Below are 22424 nucleotides of genomic sequence, written 5' to 3'. Positions count from 1 at the left end.
CTCATTATTTCTCTTCATATGATTAAAAAGGATTTGCCCGTAGATTGTCGACTTGATTCATGATGATGCTAGCTAAGAATTTGAAAGTAAGATGTTGATCAGTCCAATCAAAGCTACTGCACATACAGTGGGGCAAAAAAAGTATTTTGTCAGCCACGAATTGTGCAAGTTCTCCCACTTCAAAAGGTGAGAGAGGCCTGTAATTGTCATCACAGGTACACTTCAACTATGACAGACAAAATGAGAAAAAAAATCCAGAACATCACATTGTAGGATTTTTAATGAATTTATTTGCCAATTATGGTGGAAAATAAGTATTTGGTCATAAACAAAAGTTTCTCAATTCTTTGTTATATACTCTTTGTTGGCAATGACAGAGGTCAAACGTTTTCTGTAAGTCATCACAAGGTTTTCACACACTGTTGCTGGTATTTTGGCCCGTTCCTCCATGCAGATCTCCTCTAGAGCAGTGATGTTTTGGGGCTGTTGCTGGGCAACACGGACTTTCAACTCCCTCCAAAGATTTTCTATGGGGTTGAGATCTGGAGACTGGCTAGGCCACTCCAGGACCTTGAAATGCTTCTTACGAAGCCACTCCTTCACTGCCCGGGCGGTTTATTTGGGATCATTGTCATGCTGAAAGACCCAGCCACGTTTCATCTTCAATGCCCTTGCTGATGGAAGGAGGTTTTCACTCGAAATCTCACGTTACATGGCCCCATTCATTCTTTTTTTTACACGGATCAGTCGTCCTGGTCCCTTTGCAAAAAACAGCCCCAAAGCATAATGTTTCCACCCCCATGCTTCACAGTAGGTATGGCGTTCTTTGGACGCAACTCAGCATTCTTTGTCCCCCAAACACGACAAGTTGAGTTTTTACCAAAAAGTTATATTTTGGTTTAATCTGACCATATGATAGCAAACTTCAGATGGGCCTGGACATGTACTGGCTTAAGCAGGGGGACTCGTCTGGCACTGCAGGATTTGAGTCCCTGGCGGAGTAGTGTGTTACTTATGGTAGGCTTTGTTACTTTGGGCCCAGCTCTCTGCAGGTCATTAACTAGGTCCCTCCGTGTGGTTCTGGGATTTTTGCTCACCGTTCTTGTGATCATTTTGACCCCACGGGGTGAGATCTTGCGTGGAGCCCCAGATCGAGGGAGATTATCAGTGGTCTTGTATGTCTTCCATTTCCTAATAATTGCTCCCACAGTTGATTTCTTCAAACCAAGCTGCTTACCTATTGCAGATTCAGTCTTCCCAGCCTGGTGCAGGTCTACAATTTTGTTTCTGGTGTCCTTTGACAGCTCTTTGGTCTTGGCCATAGTGGAGTTTGGAGTGTGACTGTTTGATGTTGTGGACAAGTGTCTTTTATACTGATAACAAGTTCAAACAGGTGCCATTAATACAGGTAACAAGTGGAGGACAGAGGATACTCTTAAAGGTCTGTGAGAGTCAGAAATCTTGCTTGTTTGTAGGTGACCAAATACTTATAATCCACCATAATTTGCAAATAAATTCATTAAAAATCCTACAATGTGATTTTCTGTATTTTTTTTCTAATTTTGTCTGTCATAGTTGAAGTGTACCTATGATGAAAATTACAGGCCTCTCTCATCTTTTTAAGTGGGAGAACTTGCAGAATTGGTGGCTGACTAAATACTTTTTCTGCCCCACTGTATAACGTTATTTGACGTCATTTTATCTGTGGACAATGACATTTATGGCAGGACCAAAGGGATACAATTTTGCATGTCTAACCTTACTAAGGACTTAAACTTGGAAATGACGTACAGTCCCCATGAGTGACAGAACACTGAGCCAATCACAGCGCAATGCTCCTATTTTCTGCTGGCTCGCCCCACCACTGAAGAAAGCATTGAGCTAGGATGGAGCTGCCCTCCTCAAGACAACAGAAAGAGAACGTGTGTGTATGCAGCTTTAATAATTGAATGATATACAGTTGAAGTCGGAAGTTTCCTTACACCTTAGCCAAATACATTTAAACTCAGTTTTTCGCAGTTCCTGACATTTAATGAAAAGTGAAAATTCCCTGTCTTAGGTCAATTACGATCACCACTTTATTTTAAGAATGTGAAATGTCAGAATTATAGTAGAGAGAATGATTTATTTCAGATATTATTTATTTCATCACATTCCCATTGGGTCAGAAGTTTACATTCACTCAATTAGTATTTGGTAGCATTGCCTTTCAATTGTTTAACTTGGGTCAAACGTTTCAGGTAGCCTTCCACAAGCTTCCCACAAAAGGTTGGGTGAATTTTGGCCCATTCCTCTTGACAGAGCTAGTGTAACTGAGTCAGGTTTATTGGCCTCCTTGCTCGCACATGCTTTTTCAGTTCTGCCCACAAATGTTCTATAGGATTGAGGTCAGGGCTTTGTGATGGCCACTCCAATTCTTTGACTTTGTTGTGCTTAAGCCATTTTGCCACAACTTTGAAAGTATGTTTGGGGTCATTCTCCATTTGGAAGACAAATTTGCAACCAAGCGTTAACTTCTTCGATATAGGGGGCGCTCTTTTAATTTTTGGATAAAAAAACGTTCCCGTTTTAAACAAGATATTTTGTCACGGAAAGATGCTCTACTATGCATATAATTGACAGCTTTGGAAAGAAAACACTGACGTTTCCAAAACTGCAAAGATATTATCTGTGAGTGCCACAGAACTAATGCTACAGGCGAAACCAAGATGAAATTTCATACAGGAAATGCCCCAGATTTTGAATGCGCTGTGTTCCAATGTCTCCTTATATGGCTGTGAATGCGCCAGGAATGAGCCGACACTTTCTGTCGTTTCCCCAAGGTGTCTGCAGCATTCTGACGTATTTGTAGGCATATCATTGGAAGATTGACCATAAGAGACTACATTTACCAAGTGTCCGCTTGGTGTCCTCCGCCGAAATTATTGCGCAATCTCCAGCTGCGTCCACTTTTCATTTGGTTCAGAGGAGAAAGGCAACTGCCACGAATGATTTATCATCGAATAGATATGTGAAAAACACCTTGAGGATTGATTCTAAACAACGTTTGGCATGTTTCTGTCGATATTATGGAGTTAATTTTGAAAAAAGTTTGGCGTTGTAATGACTGAATTTTCGGGGGTTTTCTTAGCCAAACGTGATGAACAAAACGGAGCGATATCTCCTACACAAATAATCTTTTTGGAAAAACTGAACATTTGCTATCTAACTTAGAGTCTCCTCATTGAAAATATCCGAAGTACTTCAAAGGTAAATGATTTTATTTGAATGCTTTTCTTGTTTTTGTGAAAATGTTGCCTGCTGAATGCTAGGCTTAATGCTATGCTAGCTATCAATACTCTTACACAAGTGTAGCTATGGTTGAAAAGCATATTTTGAAAATCTGAGATGACAGTGTTGTTAACAAAAGGCTAAGCTTGTGAGCCAATATATTTATTTTATTTCATTTGCGATTTTCATGAATAGTTAACGTTACGTTATGCTAATGAGCTTGAGGCTATGATTACGCTCCCGGATACGGGATTGCTCGACGCTAGAGGTTAACTTCTTGACTGATGTCTTGAGATGTTGCTTCAATATGTCCACACAATTTTCCTGCCTCATGATGCCATCTATTTTGTGAAGTGCACCAGTCCCTTCTGCAGCAAAGCATCCCCACAACATGATGCTGCAACCCCCATGCTCACGGTTGGGATGGTGTTCTTCGGCTTGCAAGCCTCCCTCTTTTCCCTCCAAACATAACAATGATCATTATGGATAAACCGTTTTTGTTATCCATAATGATTTTTCTGTATTTTTGTTTCATCAGACCAGAGGACATTTCTCCAAAAATTACGAACTTTGTCCCTATGTGCAGTTGCAAACCGTAGTCTGGCTTTTTATGGTGGTTTTGGAGCAGTGGCTTCTTCCTTGCTGAACGACCTTTCAGGTTATGTTGATATAGGATCTCATTTTACTCTGGATATAGATACCTTGGTACCTGTTTCCTCCAGCATCTTCACAAGGTCCTTTGCTGTTGTTCTGGGATTGATTTGCATTTTTTGCACCAAAGTACGTTCATCTCTAGGCGACAGAACGCGTATCCTGAGTGGTATTACGGCTACGTGGTCCTATGTTATTTACACTTGCGTACTATTGTTTGTACAGATGAACGTGGTACCTTCAGGCATTTGGAAATTGTTCCCAAGGATGAACAAGACTTATGGACGTCTACACTTTTTTTCTGAGGTCTTGGCTGATTTCTTTTCATTTTCCCATGATGTCAAGCAAAGAGGCATTGAGTTTGAAGGTAGGCCTTGAAATACATCCACAGGTACACCTCCAATTCACTCAAATTATGTCAATTAGCCTATCAGAAGCTTCTAAAGCCATGACATCATTTTCTGGAATTTTCCAATCTGTTTAAAGGCTCAGTCAATTTAGTGTATGTAAACTTCTGACCCACTTGAATTGTGATACAGTGAATTCTAAGTGAAATAATCTGCCCGTAAACAATTGTTGGAAAAATTACTTGTGTCATGCACAAAGTAGATATCCTCACTGACTTGCCAAAACTAGTTTTTAACAAGAGCTGGGATGAAGAGTGGTTAAAAAACGAGTTAACGACTCCGACCCAAGTGTATGTGAACTTCCGACTTCACCTGTATATATATTTTTACATTGTTTTCAAACTAATATGTGACACGTATTAATGCAAAAAAATAACATTCAAAACAGGCAAGCCCACATTTGTTAATTTATATATATATAATTATTATTATTTTTTATTATTTTTTGCTAGAAATGTGGGTCTCAAGAGTCCCACCTGTCCTGAATGACACTGAGTCGCCACTGCCCCAAGGGCTCGGTTCTAGGCCGTCTCCTCTTACTTCTCTACACCAAGTCACTCTGCTCCTTCATTTCCTCACATGGTCTCTCTTAACATTGCTATGAGGATTACATTGAGCTACTTTTTAAATTTTCCCCTTCTGACACCCAGGTGGCAACACACATCTCTGCGTGCCTGGCAGACATCTCAGCTCGGTTGTCGGCCCACCACCTCAAGCTCCACTTTGACAAGACCTAGTTGCTCTTCCTCTCAGGGAAGGGCTGCCCGCTCCAAAACCTCCATTCCGGTCAACAACTGTCCTCCTCCCCGAGTGCAACTAAACTTTGCGTGACCCTGGACAACATCCTGTCATTCTCTGCAAACATCAAAGCAGTGACTCGCTCCTGCAAGTTCATGCTCTACAACATCCGTAGAGTACAACCTCTCCTCACACAGGAATCGGTGCAGGCTCTAATCCAGGCATTTGTCATCTCCCATCTGGACTATGGTACTTCAACTCTCTGTTGGCTGGGTTCCCCGCTTGTGCTGTCAAACCTCTGCAACTTATCCAGAATACTGCATCCCACCTGGTGTTCAACCTTCCCAAGTTCTCCCATGTCATCCTGATCCTCCGCACACATGGTGCACACATGTTGCTTGCCTACGAGCCAGCAAGGGGAACTGCCCCTCCTTACGTTTAGGCTATGCTTTTGGCGACAGGTAGCCTAGTGGTTAGAGCGTTGGGCCAGTAACTGAAAGGATGCTAGGTTGAATCCCCAAGCTGACAAGGTCGTTCTGCCCCTGAACAAGGCAGTTAACCCACTGTTCCTTGGCCGTCATCGTAAATAAGAAGTTTTTCTTAACTGACTTGCCTAGTTAAATGATATAAATATATTTAGATATGCTAGAGCCATATATCCCAACCCAAGCACTCCATTCTGTCGCATCCGGACACTTGGCCGTCCCACCCATACTGAAGGTCGGTTCCTGCTCAGCCTAGTCAAAGCTCTTCTCTGTCCTGGCACCCCAGTGATGGAACCAGATTCCCCCTGCCCATCTTCCCGAAAACTTCTGAAACCTTACACGCCCCCCCCACACACAAAAAATGTAATAAATAAATTGCACTTGTGTTTCCCTACTACCACTAACTTCTCTGATAACTTCTTTATTGGGGAAAACATTTACTTACTACGACTGTGATATGTGGTTGTCTCACCTAGTTAAAAGTGTCTGTTAAATGACTTAAATGTAAAACGATAGAATGATCTTTGTACCTATTGCTTGGGGAGTGGGCTGCTAAAATTGCAAAATGTGCAAAGGAGAATACTGTTCAGACAAAGATGAAGCTCTGATGAAGGGCTTTGACATGTGAAGAGGCTGTGGAGTATTTATTTGAGTGACAGTGTGAGTTGAATACAAGGTCACAGCTCTGTTTGCTGAAAATATGGTGCAGTGTTGTTTTTTTAAGGCTGTGTGGAAGTTTGTTGATGTAGCAGAAAGTTCTTTTGGCTTTGCAATCCACTCTCCCTTTTGTCTAAGGGAAGGATGCCACTCAGGAAGCACGTTTCAGGGCCACATGTAATTCTCCAGAGTCCCCTAGTGGTGCTGGTGAAGGCTTTGTACCTCCCTTCAAGCAGACCACATGAGGTATGGGTGAGGAATAATCAATGTCCTGAGAGGGCTCTGTGTGTTCACAGTGATCAAAGAGAGAGCGAGTGTGCGAGTGAGTTGGAGACAGAGCGAGACTAGTCTTGTATCTGTGAATGACTGAGACACACAGCTGATATTGATTAAGGTGGAAATGAGCAGGAAGGTAGAATGGAGACCCAGCTCCTTCTCCTGGGGTTTGGTGCTTCCAGCTAACTTATACAGGGGAGAACAGCATGCAGCAGAGCAACACAGACACAATGGCTGAATCTTTTCTCCATGATCATGTCTATTACCATAATGAAAAGAGTTATGGATTTAATGTACCAAACTGATGATATCATAGGAGAGCAAGAATAATCTCATGTGTGTCTAGTGAACAGTTTGTAAAATGTTTTGATCATCCTGTTTCATCCATTTGTTTCAGCTTGGCGATTTTGAGTTGGAAAAGTCAAGACATATAAATTGGGAATGTTCCATGATGGGGTGTCAACCGAAACGTGCTACATATTCCCTAAGGCACACATAAGGAGATGTTCTCATATGAAGGAATGGATGAAGACAGGCTATGGATGAAGTCCTAGTACTCTGGTCGATGAAGGGAAACATGGTCTGTGGCCAAACCCAAACATGCAGAGTTTAACGGGGTTAGAGCCAACCCACTCTGTTACAAACTCGCTTCTGTGGCACCCTGGTAAAGGGAGACACCCTCGCTGTGCTGCTACTCCTAATCTGAATGGATTTCTCTGAAGCCAGAGAGCCAGCCTCGGGTGTGCGTGGGCGTGCTCTGACTCCCAATGAGATGAGAGAGGCCTTGCTGGGAAAGAGAGAGGCAATACCAAGTTTGTGTGTGTGGGCCGCCATGCCTCAGCCTCAGAGAGATATATCACTCCCTCTCTCGCTCCCGGGCTGCCCTACAGCCCAACCGTGTCAGCCAAACCATGACAAATTTTGTCTGTCCAATATGGGTGCCTGTGGCGCTCAATTACCACAGTCGTAACCTGTCTTTTTAATTCATGCATTTCAAAGTTGCATGGGCTAATCAGAGATGTTAAATTGCCTTTAGTTTAGGCTGTAGCAGAGATACACCACCGTTAAAAGTTTGGGGTCACTTAGAAATGTCCTTGTTTTTGAAAGAAAAGCACATTTTCTGTCCATTAAAACAACATAAAATTGATCAGAAATACAGTGTAAACATTGTTAATGTCGTAAATGACTATTGTAGCTGGAAACAGCAGTCTTTTAAGATGGAATATCTACATAGGTGTACAGAGGCCCATTATCAGCAGCCATCACTCCTGTGTTCCAATGGCACGATGTGTCAGCTAATACAAGTTTAGCTTTTTAAAAGGGTAATTAATCATTTAAAAAAACTTTTGCAATTATGTTAGCACAGCTGAAAACTGTTGTTCTGATTAAATAAGCAATACAACTGGCCTTCTTTAGACTAGTTAAGCATCTGGAGTTTCAGCATTTGTGGGTTCGATTACAGGCTCAAAATGGTGATAAACAAAGAACTTTCTTATGAAATGCGTCAGTCTATTCTTTTTCTGAGCAATGAAGGCTATTCCATGTGAGAAATTGCCAAGAAACTGAAGATCTTGTACAACGCTGTGTACTACTCCCTTCACTGAACAGGGCAAACTGGCTCTAACCAGAATAGAAAGATTAGTGGGAAGCCCCGGTGCACAACTGAGCAAGAGGACAAGTACATTAGAGTAGGGGGCATTAAAATGCAAAACAATAAAATAAAATAAAAATTTAAAAAATTGACATGCGTTTTTCTGGATTTTTTGTTTTTATTCTGTCTCACTGTTCAAATAAACCTACCATTAAAATTATAGATTGATAATTTCTTTGTCAGTGGGCAAACATACGAAATCAGCAGGGGATCAAATACTTTTTCCCCCTCACTGTAACTATTCACCCCCCCAAAGTCAAAACTTTGTAGAGCCACCTTTTTCAGCATCTACAGCTGCAAGTCTCTTGGGGTGTGTCTCTATAAGCTTGGCACATCTATCCACTGGGGTTTTTGCACATTCTTCAAGGCAAAACTGCTCCAGCTCCTTCAAGTTGGATGGGTTCCGCTGGTGTACAGCAATCTTTATGTCATACTACAGATTCTAAATTGGATTGAGGTTTGGGCAATGAATAGGCCATTCTAAGACATTTAAATGTTTCCCCTTAAACCACTCGATGGTTGCTTTCGCAGTATGCTTAGGGTCATTGTCCTGCTGGAAGGTGAACCTCCGTCCCAGTCTCAAATCTCTGGAAGACTGAAACAGGTTCCCCTCAAGAATTTCCCTGTATTTAGCACAATCCGTCATTCCTTCAATTCTGACCATCCCTGCCAATGAAAAACATCCCAGCAGGATGATGCTTCCCCCACCATGCTTCACTGTTGGGATGGTGTCCTTGGGGTGATGGATGGGAGGTGTTGGGTTTGTGCCAGACATAGCATTTTCCTTGATGGCCAAAAAGCTCAATTTTAGTCTAATCTGACCAGAGTACCTTCTTCCATATGTTTGGGGAGTCGACCCACATGCCTTTTGGCGAACACCAAACGTGTTTGCTTATTTTTTCTTTAAACAACATCTTTTTCTGGACACTCTTCTATAAAGCCCAGCTCTGTGGAGTGTACAGCTTAAAGTGGTCCTATGGACAGATACTCTAATCTCTGCTGCGGAGCTTTGCAACTCCTTCAGGCTTATCTTTGGGTGTGCGGCCCTCTCTTGGCAGGTTTGTTGTGGTGCCATATTCTTTCCATTTTTTTTTATATTGGATTTAATGGTGCCCATTTTTTTATAACCCAACCTTGATATGTACTTCTCCACAACTTTGTCCCTATTCTGTTTGGAGAGCTCCTTGGTCTTCATTGTGCTGCTTGCTTGGGGGTGCCCCTTGCTTAGTGGTGTTGCAGACTCTAGGGCCTTTCAAAACTGGTGTATATATATACTGAGATCATGTGACACTTAAATTGCACACAGGTGGACTTTATTTAACTAATTATGCGACTTCTGAAGGTAATTGGTTGCACCAGGGGCTTCATAGCAAAGGGGGTGAAAACATATGCACGCACCACTTTTCCGTAAAAAAAATATATATATATATTATATAATATATTATAATTAATTTTTTTCATTTGACTTCACCAATTTGGACTATTTTGTGTATGTCCATTACATGATATCCAAATAAAAATATATTTAAATTACATGTTGTAATGCAACAAAATTGGAAAAACGCCTACGGGGGCGAATACTTTTGCAAGGCACTGTAGAACAAATGTCCCTTATGCAGCATTTACGTACATTATATGCCGCTTATGCAAAGCATTACTTGTTTCTTGAACAGCATATTACTTATACTTCGCTTATGAGAAATAAGACTTATATGTTGTATATTTGACAACTTATTTATGATTCACATATATGACATCAACCAACATATCACTGGACATCGACGTCACTTGACATCAACAAACAGAACATTTTAGTAAAAATTGTTTTAGTTTACTAATGTGATTTCTCTGAGAAGAAGACTTACACTCCTCATAATGGAATTGATTGGCTCCTCTGCAGTGGTCTAACTAAACATTTATCTTCTAGCTAATTGTGAGAGGCAGTCAGTGCATGAAGGCCTAGATGCTAAACTAATGGAGAGTAATGCATTTTGCCTGATGCCTTCTGGCCCTCTGCCACGACTTCCATTAAAAGGTCTTACCCCTTTTAAATGGGTCAAACAGAACTGGCTTAGCTGCGTACTGTACTTTGCTGACTTACTTTATACACTGAGTTTGTAACATTTCAGATTGACAAGGAACTGGTAGTGTGACTGTGGACCTGGCATTATGAGAGTATACAGTGCCCAGTTGGTGGTGATTAAATAGGCATAGGTTGTGTCCCAAATAGCACCCTAATCCCTATGTCGTGCTTTACATTTAACCAGGGTCCATAGGGCTCTGGTAAAATGTAATGCACTATATAGGGAATAGGGTGCCATTAGGGAAACAGCCATAGGCATAGAGTAACTTCCAAACATTACCACCTGTCTTTCTGTCTATTCTTCTCATCAGCTCTCTTCATATCGGAGTAACCATAGGTCATACAGCTCACAAAACCAATGACAGTCTTAAGTATCGGGCTCCCGAGTGGCTCGGCGGTCTAAGGCAATGCATATTCGTCTCTTAGAATATGTTCATAAAAACCTCTTAGGGACCCCTACTGCTAGATCGATTTGACAACATCCGGTAAATTGCAGAGCGCGAAATTCAAAAATACTACATTCGTAATATTAAACATTCATAACGATACAAGTGTCTTATATCATTTAAAAGATAAACTTCTTGTTAATCCAGCCGCTTTGTCAGATTTCAAAAAGGCTTTACAGCGAAAGCATACCATGCGATTATCTGAGGACAACGCCCCGCATACAAAAGCATGCAAAACATTTTCCAACCAAACAGAAGCATCACAAAAGTCAGAAATAGCGATAAAATAAATTGCTTACCTTTGAAGATCTTCATCTTTTTGCAATCCCAAAGGTCTCAGTTACACAATGAATGGTCGTTCTGTTCGATAACGTCCTTCTTCATATCCCAAAAATGTCTGTTTTATTTGGTGCGTTTGATTCAGAAATACATTGGTTCCAACTCACCCAACATGCCTACAAAAGATCGAATAAGTTACCTGTAAACTTGGTGCAAACATTTCATACAACGTTTCTAATCCAACCTCAGGTACCCTAAAATGTAAATAATCTATCAAATTTAAGACGGAATAAACTGTTTCCAATACCGGAGAAAAACAACGAGGAGCGTGCTCTCATTAACGCGCACCAAAAAGACTAGAGTCCACCTGAGTGACACTTAGAAAGAATACGACTACTTCTTAATTTTTCAACAACAAAAAAACATTGAACAATTTCTAAAGACTGTTGATATCTAGTGGAAGCCATAGGAACTGCAAATCAGTTCGCCTCCAAAATCAGTTCTGTTATACTCACAGACATATGCATATGCATATCCTAGCTTTTGGGCCTGAGTACCAGGCAGTTTACTTTGGGCACCTCAGTCATCCAAACTTCAGAATACTGCCCCCTAGCCTTAAGAAGTTTTTAACCGACTTGCCTGTTAAAATAAAAAGTAGATAATTGTAAGACTTTTCCCCCACAAACTAAGGTTCCACCCCTTTTTTTAAATGTTTGCCTAAAATGACATACTCAAATCTAACTACCTTTAGCTCAGAACCTGAAGCAAGGATATGCATATTCTTAATACCATTTGAAAGGAAACATTTTGAGGTTTGTGGAAATGTGAAAGGAATGTAGGAGAATATAACACATTAGATCTGGTAAAAGATCATTTGAAAAAAATTTTTTTTTGTACCATCATCTTTGAAATGCAAGAGAAAGGCCATAATGAATTTATCTAGCCCAGGCAGAATTTAGACTTTGGCGTCTAGATTGCAGCACTGTAGGTGCAAAGTTTTAGAGTGATCCAATGAACTATTGCACATCTGTTCAACATTTGTTGATTCATACATTTTCAATTGTGTACTCTCCTCAAACAATAGCATGGTATTATTCCACTGTTATAGCTACTGTAAATTGGACAGTGCAGTTAGATTAACAAGAACGTAAGCTTTCTGCCCATGTCAGATATGTCTATGTCCTGGTATTTTTTTTTGTTTCTTACAACCTCATGCTAATCACATTAGCCTACGTTAGCGCAACTGTCCCGAGGACGGGACACCGATCCTGAAGAAGTTTTTAAAGTGCACTCTTATGTTTGATATGGCACCGCAGCTGATGGAGTAAGAATCTGCAATTGTTTAGTACCAGATTGATGAGCATTGCAAATACACATTTTAAAGATCAAATTCAATATGGGTGCAATGATTGCCTCGTAGCAGTCACACTAGTGTGGCCTTGAATTAACACTTGCTTGACAAGGCTATCAATGGAGAAATTGATTACCAGCAAAAGGATGTTATTTCCTTTCTTGATTTGTAACTCTAAAAACCCTCACAGCATGGAGGCTAATCGCTACCTGCATGTAATAATCACCCACTGTTAGGATCAACACAATAGAAATTCAATACACACATACAATGTAATTTGACATAATATTCAAAGACATGTAGGTCTGTCTACCTGATTTCTCATTTTATTTTTTGAACATAATGTGAACAATCACATGTAATGCTCTTCATATGATTCAGATCCACTTTTCTATGAAGCAAAAGATGATACTGGGGTTGGTAACCAATGCTATAACGTATTGCATTTCTCAGATACCTAACTTGGTTCTCTCTCTCTGCTCTACAGATCAGGAGCGGATAGGGAAGGACTCCAACTACGAACAAGAGGGGAAGGTGCAGTTTGTTATCGATGCAGTCTATTCCATGGCCCACGCGCTGCACAACATGCACAGGGAGCTCTGTCCAGGGAAGGTGGGCCTTTGCTCTAGGATGGATCCCATCAACGGCACTCTGCTGCTCAAACACATCCGGATGCTTAACTTTGCAGGTCAGTCACTTTCATGGTGCACACACCCACATCCACAGGCTCGTATGTACTGTATGTACACACACGCAAATAGGACATCCAGACATTTTTATTTATTTTATTTCGCCTTTATTTAACCAGGTAGGCAAGTTGAGAACAAGTTCTCATTTACAATTGCGACCTGGCCAAGATAAAGCAAAGAAGTTCGACACATACAACAACACAGAGTTACACATGGAGTAAAACAAACATACAGTCAATAATACAGTAGAAAAATAAGTCTATATACAATGTGAGCAAGTGAGGTGAGATAAGGGAGGTAAAGGCAAAAAAAGGCCATGGTGGCGAATTAAATACAATATAGCAAGTAAAACACTGGAATGGTTGATTTGCAGTGGAAAAATGTGCAAAGTAGACATGGATATAATGGGGTGCAAAGGAGCTAAATAAATACAGTAGGGAAAGGGGTAGTTGTTTGGTCTAAATTATAGATGGGCTATGTACAGGTGCAGTAATCTGTGAGCTGCTCTGACCGCTGTTGCTTAAAGCTAGTGCGGAGATAAGTGTTTCCAGTTTCAGAGATTTTTGTAGTTCGTTCCAGTCATTGGCAGCAGAGAACTGGAAGGAGAGGCGGCCAAAAGAAGAATTGGTTTTGGGGGGAACCAGAGAGATTTACCTGCTGGAGCGCGTGCTACAGGTGGGTGCTGCTATGGTGACCAGCGAGCTGAGATAAGGGGGGACTTTATCTAGCAGGGTCTTGTAGATGACCTGGAGCCAGTGGGTTTGGCGACGAGTATGAAGCGAGGGTCAGCCAACGACAGCGGACAGGTCGCAGTGGTGTGTAGTATATGGGGCTTTGGTGATGAGACAGATGGCACTGTGATAGACTGCATCCAATTTATTGAGTAAGGTATTGGAGGCTATTTTGTAAGTGACATCGCCAGAGTCAAGGATTGGTATGATGGTCAGTTTTACAAGGGTATGTTTGGCAGCATGAGGGAAGGATGCTTTGTTGCGAAATAGGAAGCCAATTCTAGTTTTAACTTTGGATTGGAGATGTTTGAAATGAATCTGGAAGGAGAGTTTACAGTCTAACCAGACACCTAGGTATTTGTAGTTGTCCACATATTCTACGTCAGAGCTGTCCAGAGTAGTGATGTTGGATGGGCGGGCAGGTGCAGGCAGAGATCGGTTAAAGAGCATGCATTTAGCTATACTTATATTTAAGAGCAATTGGAGGCCATGGAAGGAGAGTTGTATGGCATTGAAGCTCGCCTGGAGGGTTGTTAACAAAGTGTCCAAAGAAGGGCCAGAAGTATACAGAATGGTGTCGTCTGTGTAGAGGTGGATCAGAGACTCACCAGCAACAAGAGAGACATCATTGATATATACAGAGAAGAGAGTCGGTCCAAGAATTGAACCCTGTGGTACCCCATAGAGACTGCCAGAGGCCCGGACAACAGACCCTCCGATTTGACACACTGAACTCTGTCTGATAAGTAGTTGGTGAACCAGGCGAGGCAATGATTTGAGAAACCAAGGCTGTCGAGTCTGCCGGTGAGGATGTGGTGATTGACAGACTCGAAAGCCTTGGCCAGGTCAATGAATACGGCTGCACAGTATTGTTTCTATTCGATGGCGGTTACGATATCGTTTAGGACCTTGAGCGTGGCTGAGGTGCACCTATGAAAAGCTCTGAAACCAAATTGCATAGCGGAGAAGGTATGGTGGGATTCGAAATGGTTGGTAATCTGTTTGTTGACTTGGCTTTCGAAGACCTTAGAAAGGCAGGGTAGGATAGATACAGGTCTTGTGAGCGGACCAAGTAATTGGGCGTCACTCTAAAGCGGAAAGGTGGTTTTCTTGATTGAACACAGTTCTCTATTGAGGGCATTTGGTTAACACAAACACCCCAACATAATCAATGAAAAACATACATCTTCTTCTCCAGATAAAACAGGAACACAATACGATTATCTTTAAACTATAACAAAACTCACGAGATTGTCACCGTCTTACTGGTTCTTCATGGATAGCTCCTCTGCCTCGGTGGCCAACTTTCAGAGATAGTTTTTCCCCCCTTCTCTGCTGGTTCCATACTCTCTCTTATAGGGGACGGAGAATATGTCATTAGTACTGTCAGCTGTGCTTAATTGCCTCTGGTTACCTTGTCTCCCATGCCTTGTTGGGCTACTATCCGTGAGCCCAGCCTGACCTCTGGGGGTCCTTCCACATACCTTCCCCCTCAGGACTGAACCGGAAGGTCGGGCCCCAGACGCACTGTCTTGTTCGAGTCGGGACAGCGCGTCTGCATTCCCGTTCCTCGATCCGGCCCTGTGGATGACATGGAAAGAGAACGGTTGTAAAGACAAAAACCATCTGGCTATTCTGTTGTTATCGTTTCTCTTACCAGCCATCCACACGAGGGGCGCATGGTCAGTAACTATTGCAAACCTCTGACCCAGTAGGTAGTACCGGAGATAATCAAGGGCCCACTTAATGGCTAAGTCCTCTTTCTCTACGGTAGCATACCTCTGTTCCCGATCGCTGAGCTTCCTACTTATGAAAAGAATCGGCTTCTCTGCTTCGCCTTTACCCTGAGCTAGTACTGCCCCGAGCCCCGTATCCGAGGCATCGACCTGCACAATGAATTCTTGTGAGAAGTCCGGAGCCTGTAGGACGGGATCAGAACACAGGCCATCTTTTATAGCAATTAAAGGCCTCTTCCATCTCGTCTTTCCACTCTACCTGGTTTGGCAGGTTTTTCTTGTTGAGGTTTGTGAGGGGGTTGGCAATGGTTGCATATCCCGTTATCCCAAAGAAGGCCCGAACGTCCCGCTTGGTCCAGGGTCGAGGCCAGTCCCGAATTGCCCTGGTCTTCTCTGCCTGTGGGCGTATTTTCCCATTCCCCACGGTGTACCCCAGGTATTCCGCTTCGGACAGGCCCAGTCAGCATTTATTTGGATTGGCTGTCAACCCTGTGACTTCCAAACTCACGAGCACTGCGCGTAATCGCGGGAGGTGACTATCCCAGTCCTCGCTGTGGATGACCACATCGTCTATGTACGCCGCTGCATACTCTTAATGGGGCCGTAGAATGGCATCCATGAGGCGTTGGAAAGTTGCAGCGGCACCATACAGTCCGAAGGGCATCCTCACATACTGGAAAAGCCCCTCTGGTGTGGCGAAGGCAGTCTTTGGGAGATCCTCCGGAGCCACCGGCACTTGCCAATATCCCTTCATCAAATCCAGGGTGGTGATGAACTTGGCCTTTCCTAAGCGCTCCAAGAGTTCATCCACACGGGGCATGGGATTCGCATCGAATGTAGAGATGGCATTCACGCCCCTAAAGTCGTTGCAGAGTCTCATACTACCATCGGATTTGAGGACCAGGACTATGGGACTGGACCACTCACTCGTCGATGGATCGATCACACCCATCCTCAACATCTCCCTTACCTCATTCCTAGCGATGACTCTGCGAGCCTCGGGAATCCTGTAAGGGTGGATATGCACCTTCTTGCCGGGTTCAGTGTGGATATGGTGGAACAGGACATCTGTTTGTCCTGGCAATGGAGAGAATATTCGACCGAAGTTCATAATCAGCTTGTCTGGCTGTCTTGACTGCTCCGGCAGGAGAGTTTGGCCACGGCGCACCTGTGGTAGAGTCTCCTCTTTTCCTTTGCCCTCCAGGGCCATCAAAGTCACCTCCTCCTCTCGCCCATGGTACGTCTTCAACAGGTTTGTGTGATAGAGTTGGACCTTCTTCCTCCTGTCAGGTTGCTTGATGAGGTAATTGACCGGTGAGACCCTTTTCATTACCTCGTAGGGCCCCCTCAACTGCGCCAGCAAGCGATGTCCGGCCGTGGGCACGAGCACCATCACTTTCTCTCCCACGGTGAACTCACGGGGGGTCGCGGACTTATCATAGGCCCGGCCTTGGGTCCTTTGTGCCTTCTCCATATGCTCCTTGACTATGGGCCACACTGCTGACAGGCCGCATCAGGGTAACGTGTTCTATTGTGGATCGAAAGGGCCATGGTTGGGTCTCCCAGGTCTCCTTGGCTAAGTCGAGGATCCCTCGACAGGGTCTGCCATAGAGCAATTCAAACGGGGAGAATCCAGTGGATGCCTGGGGTACTTCTCGCAGGGCAAACATTAAGTGTGGGAGAAGCATGTCCCAGTTTTTCCCATCTCGGGACACCACTCTTCTCAACATGCTTTTATTTGTTTTGTTCAAGCGTTCACACAACCCGTCTGTTTGAGGGTGGAATATGCTTGTACGTATCTGTTGAACCTGATATAACCGACACAAGTCCCTCATCAACCGGGACATGAACGGGGTTCCCTGATCGGTTACTATCGTCTTAGGGAGACCCACACGAGAGGACATCATGAATAACTCCTTGGCAATTCCCTTTGACGACATGTTACGTAGGGGTATTGCCTCGTGGAACTTGAAAGCGTAATCTTTAACCACTAGGATGTACTCGTGTCCTCTGGCGGATTTTGGGAGGGATCCTACGAGGTCCATAGCTATGCGTTCAAAGGGAGTCTCTATCATGGATAGTGGAATCAAAGGTTTACGTAGGTGTGGCCGTGGAGCTGTTCGGTGACATTGATCACACGTCCTACAATACCTGGCCACATCCCGGGTGACCCGGGGCCAATAGAATCTCTGCATTATTCTGTCAATAGTCTTGTCTTGTGCCAAATGTCTTCCTAGGACGTGGGAATGGGCTAACTGTAGAACTGTATCCCTGTATGGTCTAGGCACCATTAGAAATTCCTGGTTTTTCCCCCCTTCGTCGTACGACCCAGTATAAGAGACCCCGCCTGATTGCATAGTAAGGAAGAGGGGGCTCACCTGATCCGTCGATGTTCCTCCCGTCGATCACCTTCACCTTCCTCATGGCCTCCCTTAGGTCTGGGTCTCTATACTGCGAGGTGCCAAACTGTCCCTTTAATTCCTGGGGCAGGTCGACCTCGGTAGAGGGATGTGGAGGTTGTTCCCCATCTCCATCAGGGGTGACCGAGGAGAATCCCTTCCAGGTTCCCTCCTCGGATGGAGCTTCTAATATATCCCTTAGCGCCTGGTTGCTCCTTCCTTCCTGCGTTGTGTATAACCCTTCGCAGTTGTCTTCATCGGAGGTTTCCTGGAATACAGTGGGGCAAAAAAGTATTTAGTCAGCCACCAATTGTGCAAGTTCTCCCACTTAAAAAGATGAGTGGCCTGTAATTTTCATCATAGGTACACTTCAACTATGACAGACAAAATTAGAGAAAAAAATCCAGAAAATCACATTGTAGGATTTTTAAATAATTTATTTGCAAATTCCACAATAAAAAACTTCTACAATAAATTGTTGTTTTGTTCCATAATGTCCAATACTAGTGTCCAATTAGCTGCATTTGCTTGCACTTTCAGCTCACGTGCCCAAAAGCTGACGCTGGTCCAGGAGAACTCGGACGAAAACTTCAACAAGATATATTCCAGGTCGAATAAACTGGTCAATCTAAGTAGAGAATCAATCTTCAGGATGTTATTTTCATATATTTCCAATAATGTTCCAACCCTAGCATACATTTTCATCTGCAGCCAAATGGAACGATGGTGATATCAACAGACAAATGCGCAACAGGGAAATTGCATTCTGCCAGGACAGTCAAAGTTCACACCAGAGGCTGCATTCCACATTCTTCTGAATAAGGACATCTAGTGGAAGGCGTAGGAAGTGCTAACAGATCCATATCTTATTTGGAAGTGAAGAGGCGATGACTTAAAATTAGACCCGCATTCAGAATTTCACTTCCTGTTTGGAAGATTGCCTGCCCTATGAGTTCTGTTATACTCACATACATAATTCAAACAGTTTTAGAAACTTCAGAGTGTTTCTATCCAATAGTAATACTAATATGCATATATTAGCAATCTAGGACAGAGTAGGATACAGTTCACTATGGGCATGCAATTCATCCAAAGTGAAAATACTGCCCCCTATCCCCAACAAGTTTTAAGGGCAGTCAGGTCTGGAGAGAACCAAGGGCTATATCTGTTCCTGGTTCTAAATTTCTTAAATGGGGCATGCTTATTTAATATGGTGATGAAGGCATTTAAAAAAAACAGGCATCCTCTACTGACGGGATGAGATCAATATCCTTCCAGGATACCCCGGCCAGGTCAATTAGAAAGGCCTGCTAGCTGAAGTGTTACAGGGAGCATTTGACAGTAATGAGTGGAGGTCGTTGGACCGCTGACTCATTATGGATGCAGGCAATGAGGCAGTGATTGCTGAGATCTTGGTTGAAAACAGCAGAGGTGTATTTAGAGGGCAAGTTGGTTAGGATGATATCTATAAGGGTGCCTGTGTTTACAGCTTTGGGGTGGTACCTGGTAGGTTCATTGATAATTTGTGTGAGATTGAGGGCATCAAGATTAGATTGTAGGGTGGCTGAGGTGTTAAGCATGTTCCAGTTTAGGTTGCCTAGCAGCACAAGCTCTGAAGATAGATGGGGGGCAATCAGTTCACATATGGTGTCCAGAGCACAGCTGGCGGCGGAAGGTGGTCTATAGCAGGCGGAAATGGTGAGAGACTTGTTATTAGAGAGGTGGAGTTTTAAAAGTAGAAGTTCAAATTGTTTGGGCACAGACCTGGATAGTAAGCCTGCAGAGGTCTGTCCATCTTTGCAGTAGATTGCAACACCGCCCCCTTTGGCCATTCTATCTTGTCTGAAAATGTTGTAGTTAGGGATGAAAATTTCAGAATTTTTGGTAGTCTTATTAAGCCAGGATTCAGACACGGCTAGACATCCGGGTTGGCAGAGTGTGCTAAAGCAGTGAATAAAACAAACTTAGGGAGGAGGCTTCTAATGTTAACATGCATGAAACCAAGGCTATTACGGTTACAGAAGTCATCAAAAGAGAGCGCCTGGGGAATAGGAGTGGATTCACCTCTACATCACCAGAGGAACAGAGGAGGAGTGGGATAAGAGTACGGATAAAAGCTATGAGAATTGGTCGTCTAGAACGTCTGGAACAGAGAGTAAAAGGAGGTTTCTGGGGGCGATTAAAAAAGCTTCAAGGTATAATGTACAGACAAAGGTATGGTAGGATGTGAATACAGTGGAGGTAAACCTAGGTATTGAGTGATGGTGAGAGAGATATTGTCTCTAGAATCATCATTGAAACCAGGTGATGTCATCGCATGTGTGGGTGGTGGAACTGAAAGGTTGGATAAGGTATAGTGAGCAGGGCTCTACAGTGAAATAAGCCAATAAACACTAACCAGAACAGCAATGGACAAGGCATATTGACATTAAGGAGAGGCATGCTTAGTCGAGTGAACATAAGGGTCCAGTGAGTAGTGAGGTTGGTTGGGGTTACGGCAATTCAGAAAGCTAGCCGGGCCATCGGTAGCAAGCTAGCATAGGATGGAGGTCTGTTTTTAGCCACCTTGTGCGTTTCCATCGGTAGATTAGTGGGGTTCCATGTGGTAGAGTGGATCAATCCAATTGGCAAAATAGATATAGTTATAGTGACCCAAGAACAATTGGATATGTATGCACAAACACAAGCATACACGATGTAAAGCAATAATTTCCTCATCATTTCATCAGATTGTGGTGTTTTTCTATGATTATTTCATAAAGTGAGATTATTTACATGATGCGAAATATTTACCCTAGGTTGAAGACATATATCTAAACGGAGAGGAGGCGAGGAAGAGACTAAAAACCCCACATAAAAACGCTGTTTTCTGATTCCTTCCAAGTAACAAAATGTCAAGAGAGGGCCTCTTGAACAAATAGAGGAAATATCTTTCTAGGTATTACAGAGATTAGTTTCAAATCGATTAAATGGAGAGAAAAAAATGCTGCTCTCTGGAGAGCACAGAATAGCCCTTGAAGGGGGGCAGCCCCTTGAAATACATAATCCTAGTGAAACGTATTTAATAAATGTTTGGCAGAAAACACTTATGGGGGCTGTTTATTACATTTATTACAAAAGACCCCATTGTACTGTATATGTGAGAAGCATGTATCACCTCAGGGGAGATAAATCAAAACAGCAACTGCATGTGTTTGCTAGACTTATTTGAAGACACCATCTAGGGAAACGACACTAATTACACTAACAACTAGACCAATCTGCATGTAGATGCTGTGCCACACAAGTGGGTTGCTTCTGGGTTACACGCAACGTCATCCTGTTGCATCATCAGCAGCACACATCAGTATGTTTAACATGGCCTCGTACAACCAACAACCTGAGCGATGGGGATAGCACACTGGGGGGCAATTTCTAAAACCAATATTTATCTTCTTCTCATCAGATAAGTATTTACAACCAAAACACACAACAACAAAAAAACATTTTGTCCGTTTGTTGACTTTGTGTTTGGTTTTCGGGGGGTTTCCGTTGAAATGTAATTATTACCCAGTCTGAGTTTTAACCGTAGAGCTTTCATACAGGGTCTAATGTGTCACTCCTTTTAAACAATGTCATGTTTTAAGCATCCAGGATCAAGTACAAAAGACAAAAAGGTCAAATGACAATAGCCTCCCAAGCAAAGCATTGTGGTAATGTAATTACTCATAGTGTGGCGGCCATATCTCTGGCGGCCGACAATCAACAATCTTATCTTGGAATATTGGTGGACTTCCACTCTGGACTATCTATATACAATTCAAGTCGGAAGTTTACCAATAACTTAGACAAATACATTTAAACTCCGTTTTTCACAATTCCTGACATTTAATCCTAATAAATACTCACTGTCTTAGGTCAGTTAGGATTGCCACTTTATTTTAAGAATGTGAAATGTCAGAATAATAGCAGAGAGAATGATTTATTTCAGATTTGATTTCTTTCATCACATTCCCAGTGGGACAGAAGTTTGCATGCACTCAATTAGTATTTGGTAGCATTGCCTTTCAATTGTTTAACTTGGGTCAAACGTTTCAGGTAGCCTTCCACAAGCTTCCCACAATAAGTTGGGTGAATTTTGGCCCATTCCTCCTGACAGAGCTGGTGTAACTGAGTCAGGTTTGTAGGCCTCCTTGCTCGCACACACTTTTTCAATTCTGCGCACAAATTTTCTATGGGATTGTGGTCAGGGCTTTGTGATGGCCACTCCAATACCTTGACTTTGTTGTCCTTAAGCCATTTTGCCACAACTTTGGAAGTATGCTTGGGGTCATTGTCCATTTGGAAGACCCATTTGCGACCATGCTTTAACTTGACTGATGTCTTGAGATGTTGCTTCAATATAACCACATAATTTTCCTCCCTCATACTGCCATCTATTTTGTGAAGTTACTAGTCCAACATTCTAATTACTAGGCTAACTGCCGCCTGTCGCCTGTCAATTAGCCTATCAGAAGCTTCTAAAGCCATGACATACTTTTCTGGAATTTTCCAAGCTGTTTAAAGGTACATTCAACTTAGTGTATGCACATTGCT

At 42.9% G+C, this 22424-nt stretch overlaps 1 protein-coding gene across 1 annotated transcript in view; it reads left to right on the top strand.

Annotated features, from left to right (window-relative positions):
* The window catches only part of LOC135542291 (metabotropic glutamate receptor 4-like), a 281114-nt gene that overhangs the window by 198576 nt on the left and 60114 nt on the right, over nucleotides 1–22424 (top strand). Inside the window, exon 6 of the mRNA XM_064969153.1 lies at nucleotides 12782–12982. Within this exon, the coding sequence (XP_064825225.1) occupies nucleotides 12782–12982 (201 nt within the window). The remainder of the gene's footprint in view (nucleotides 1–12781; nucleotides 12983–22424) is intronic.

Source organism: Oncorhynchus masou, chromosome 6 (genome assembly GCF_036934945.1).
Source record: "Oncorhynchus masou masou isolate Uvic2021 chromosome 6, UVic_Omas_1.1, whole genome shotgun sequence".
NCBI classification, from domain to species: domain Eukaryota; kingdom Metazoa; phylum Chordata; class Actinopteri; order Salmoniformes; family Salmonidae; genus Oncorhynchus; species Oncorhynchus masou.
This window is presented reverse-complemented; position numbering and strand designations above follow the sequence as displayed.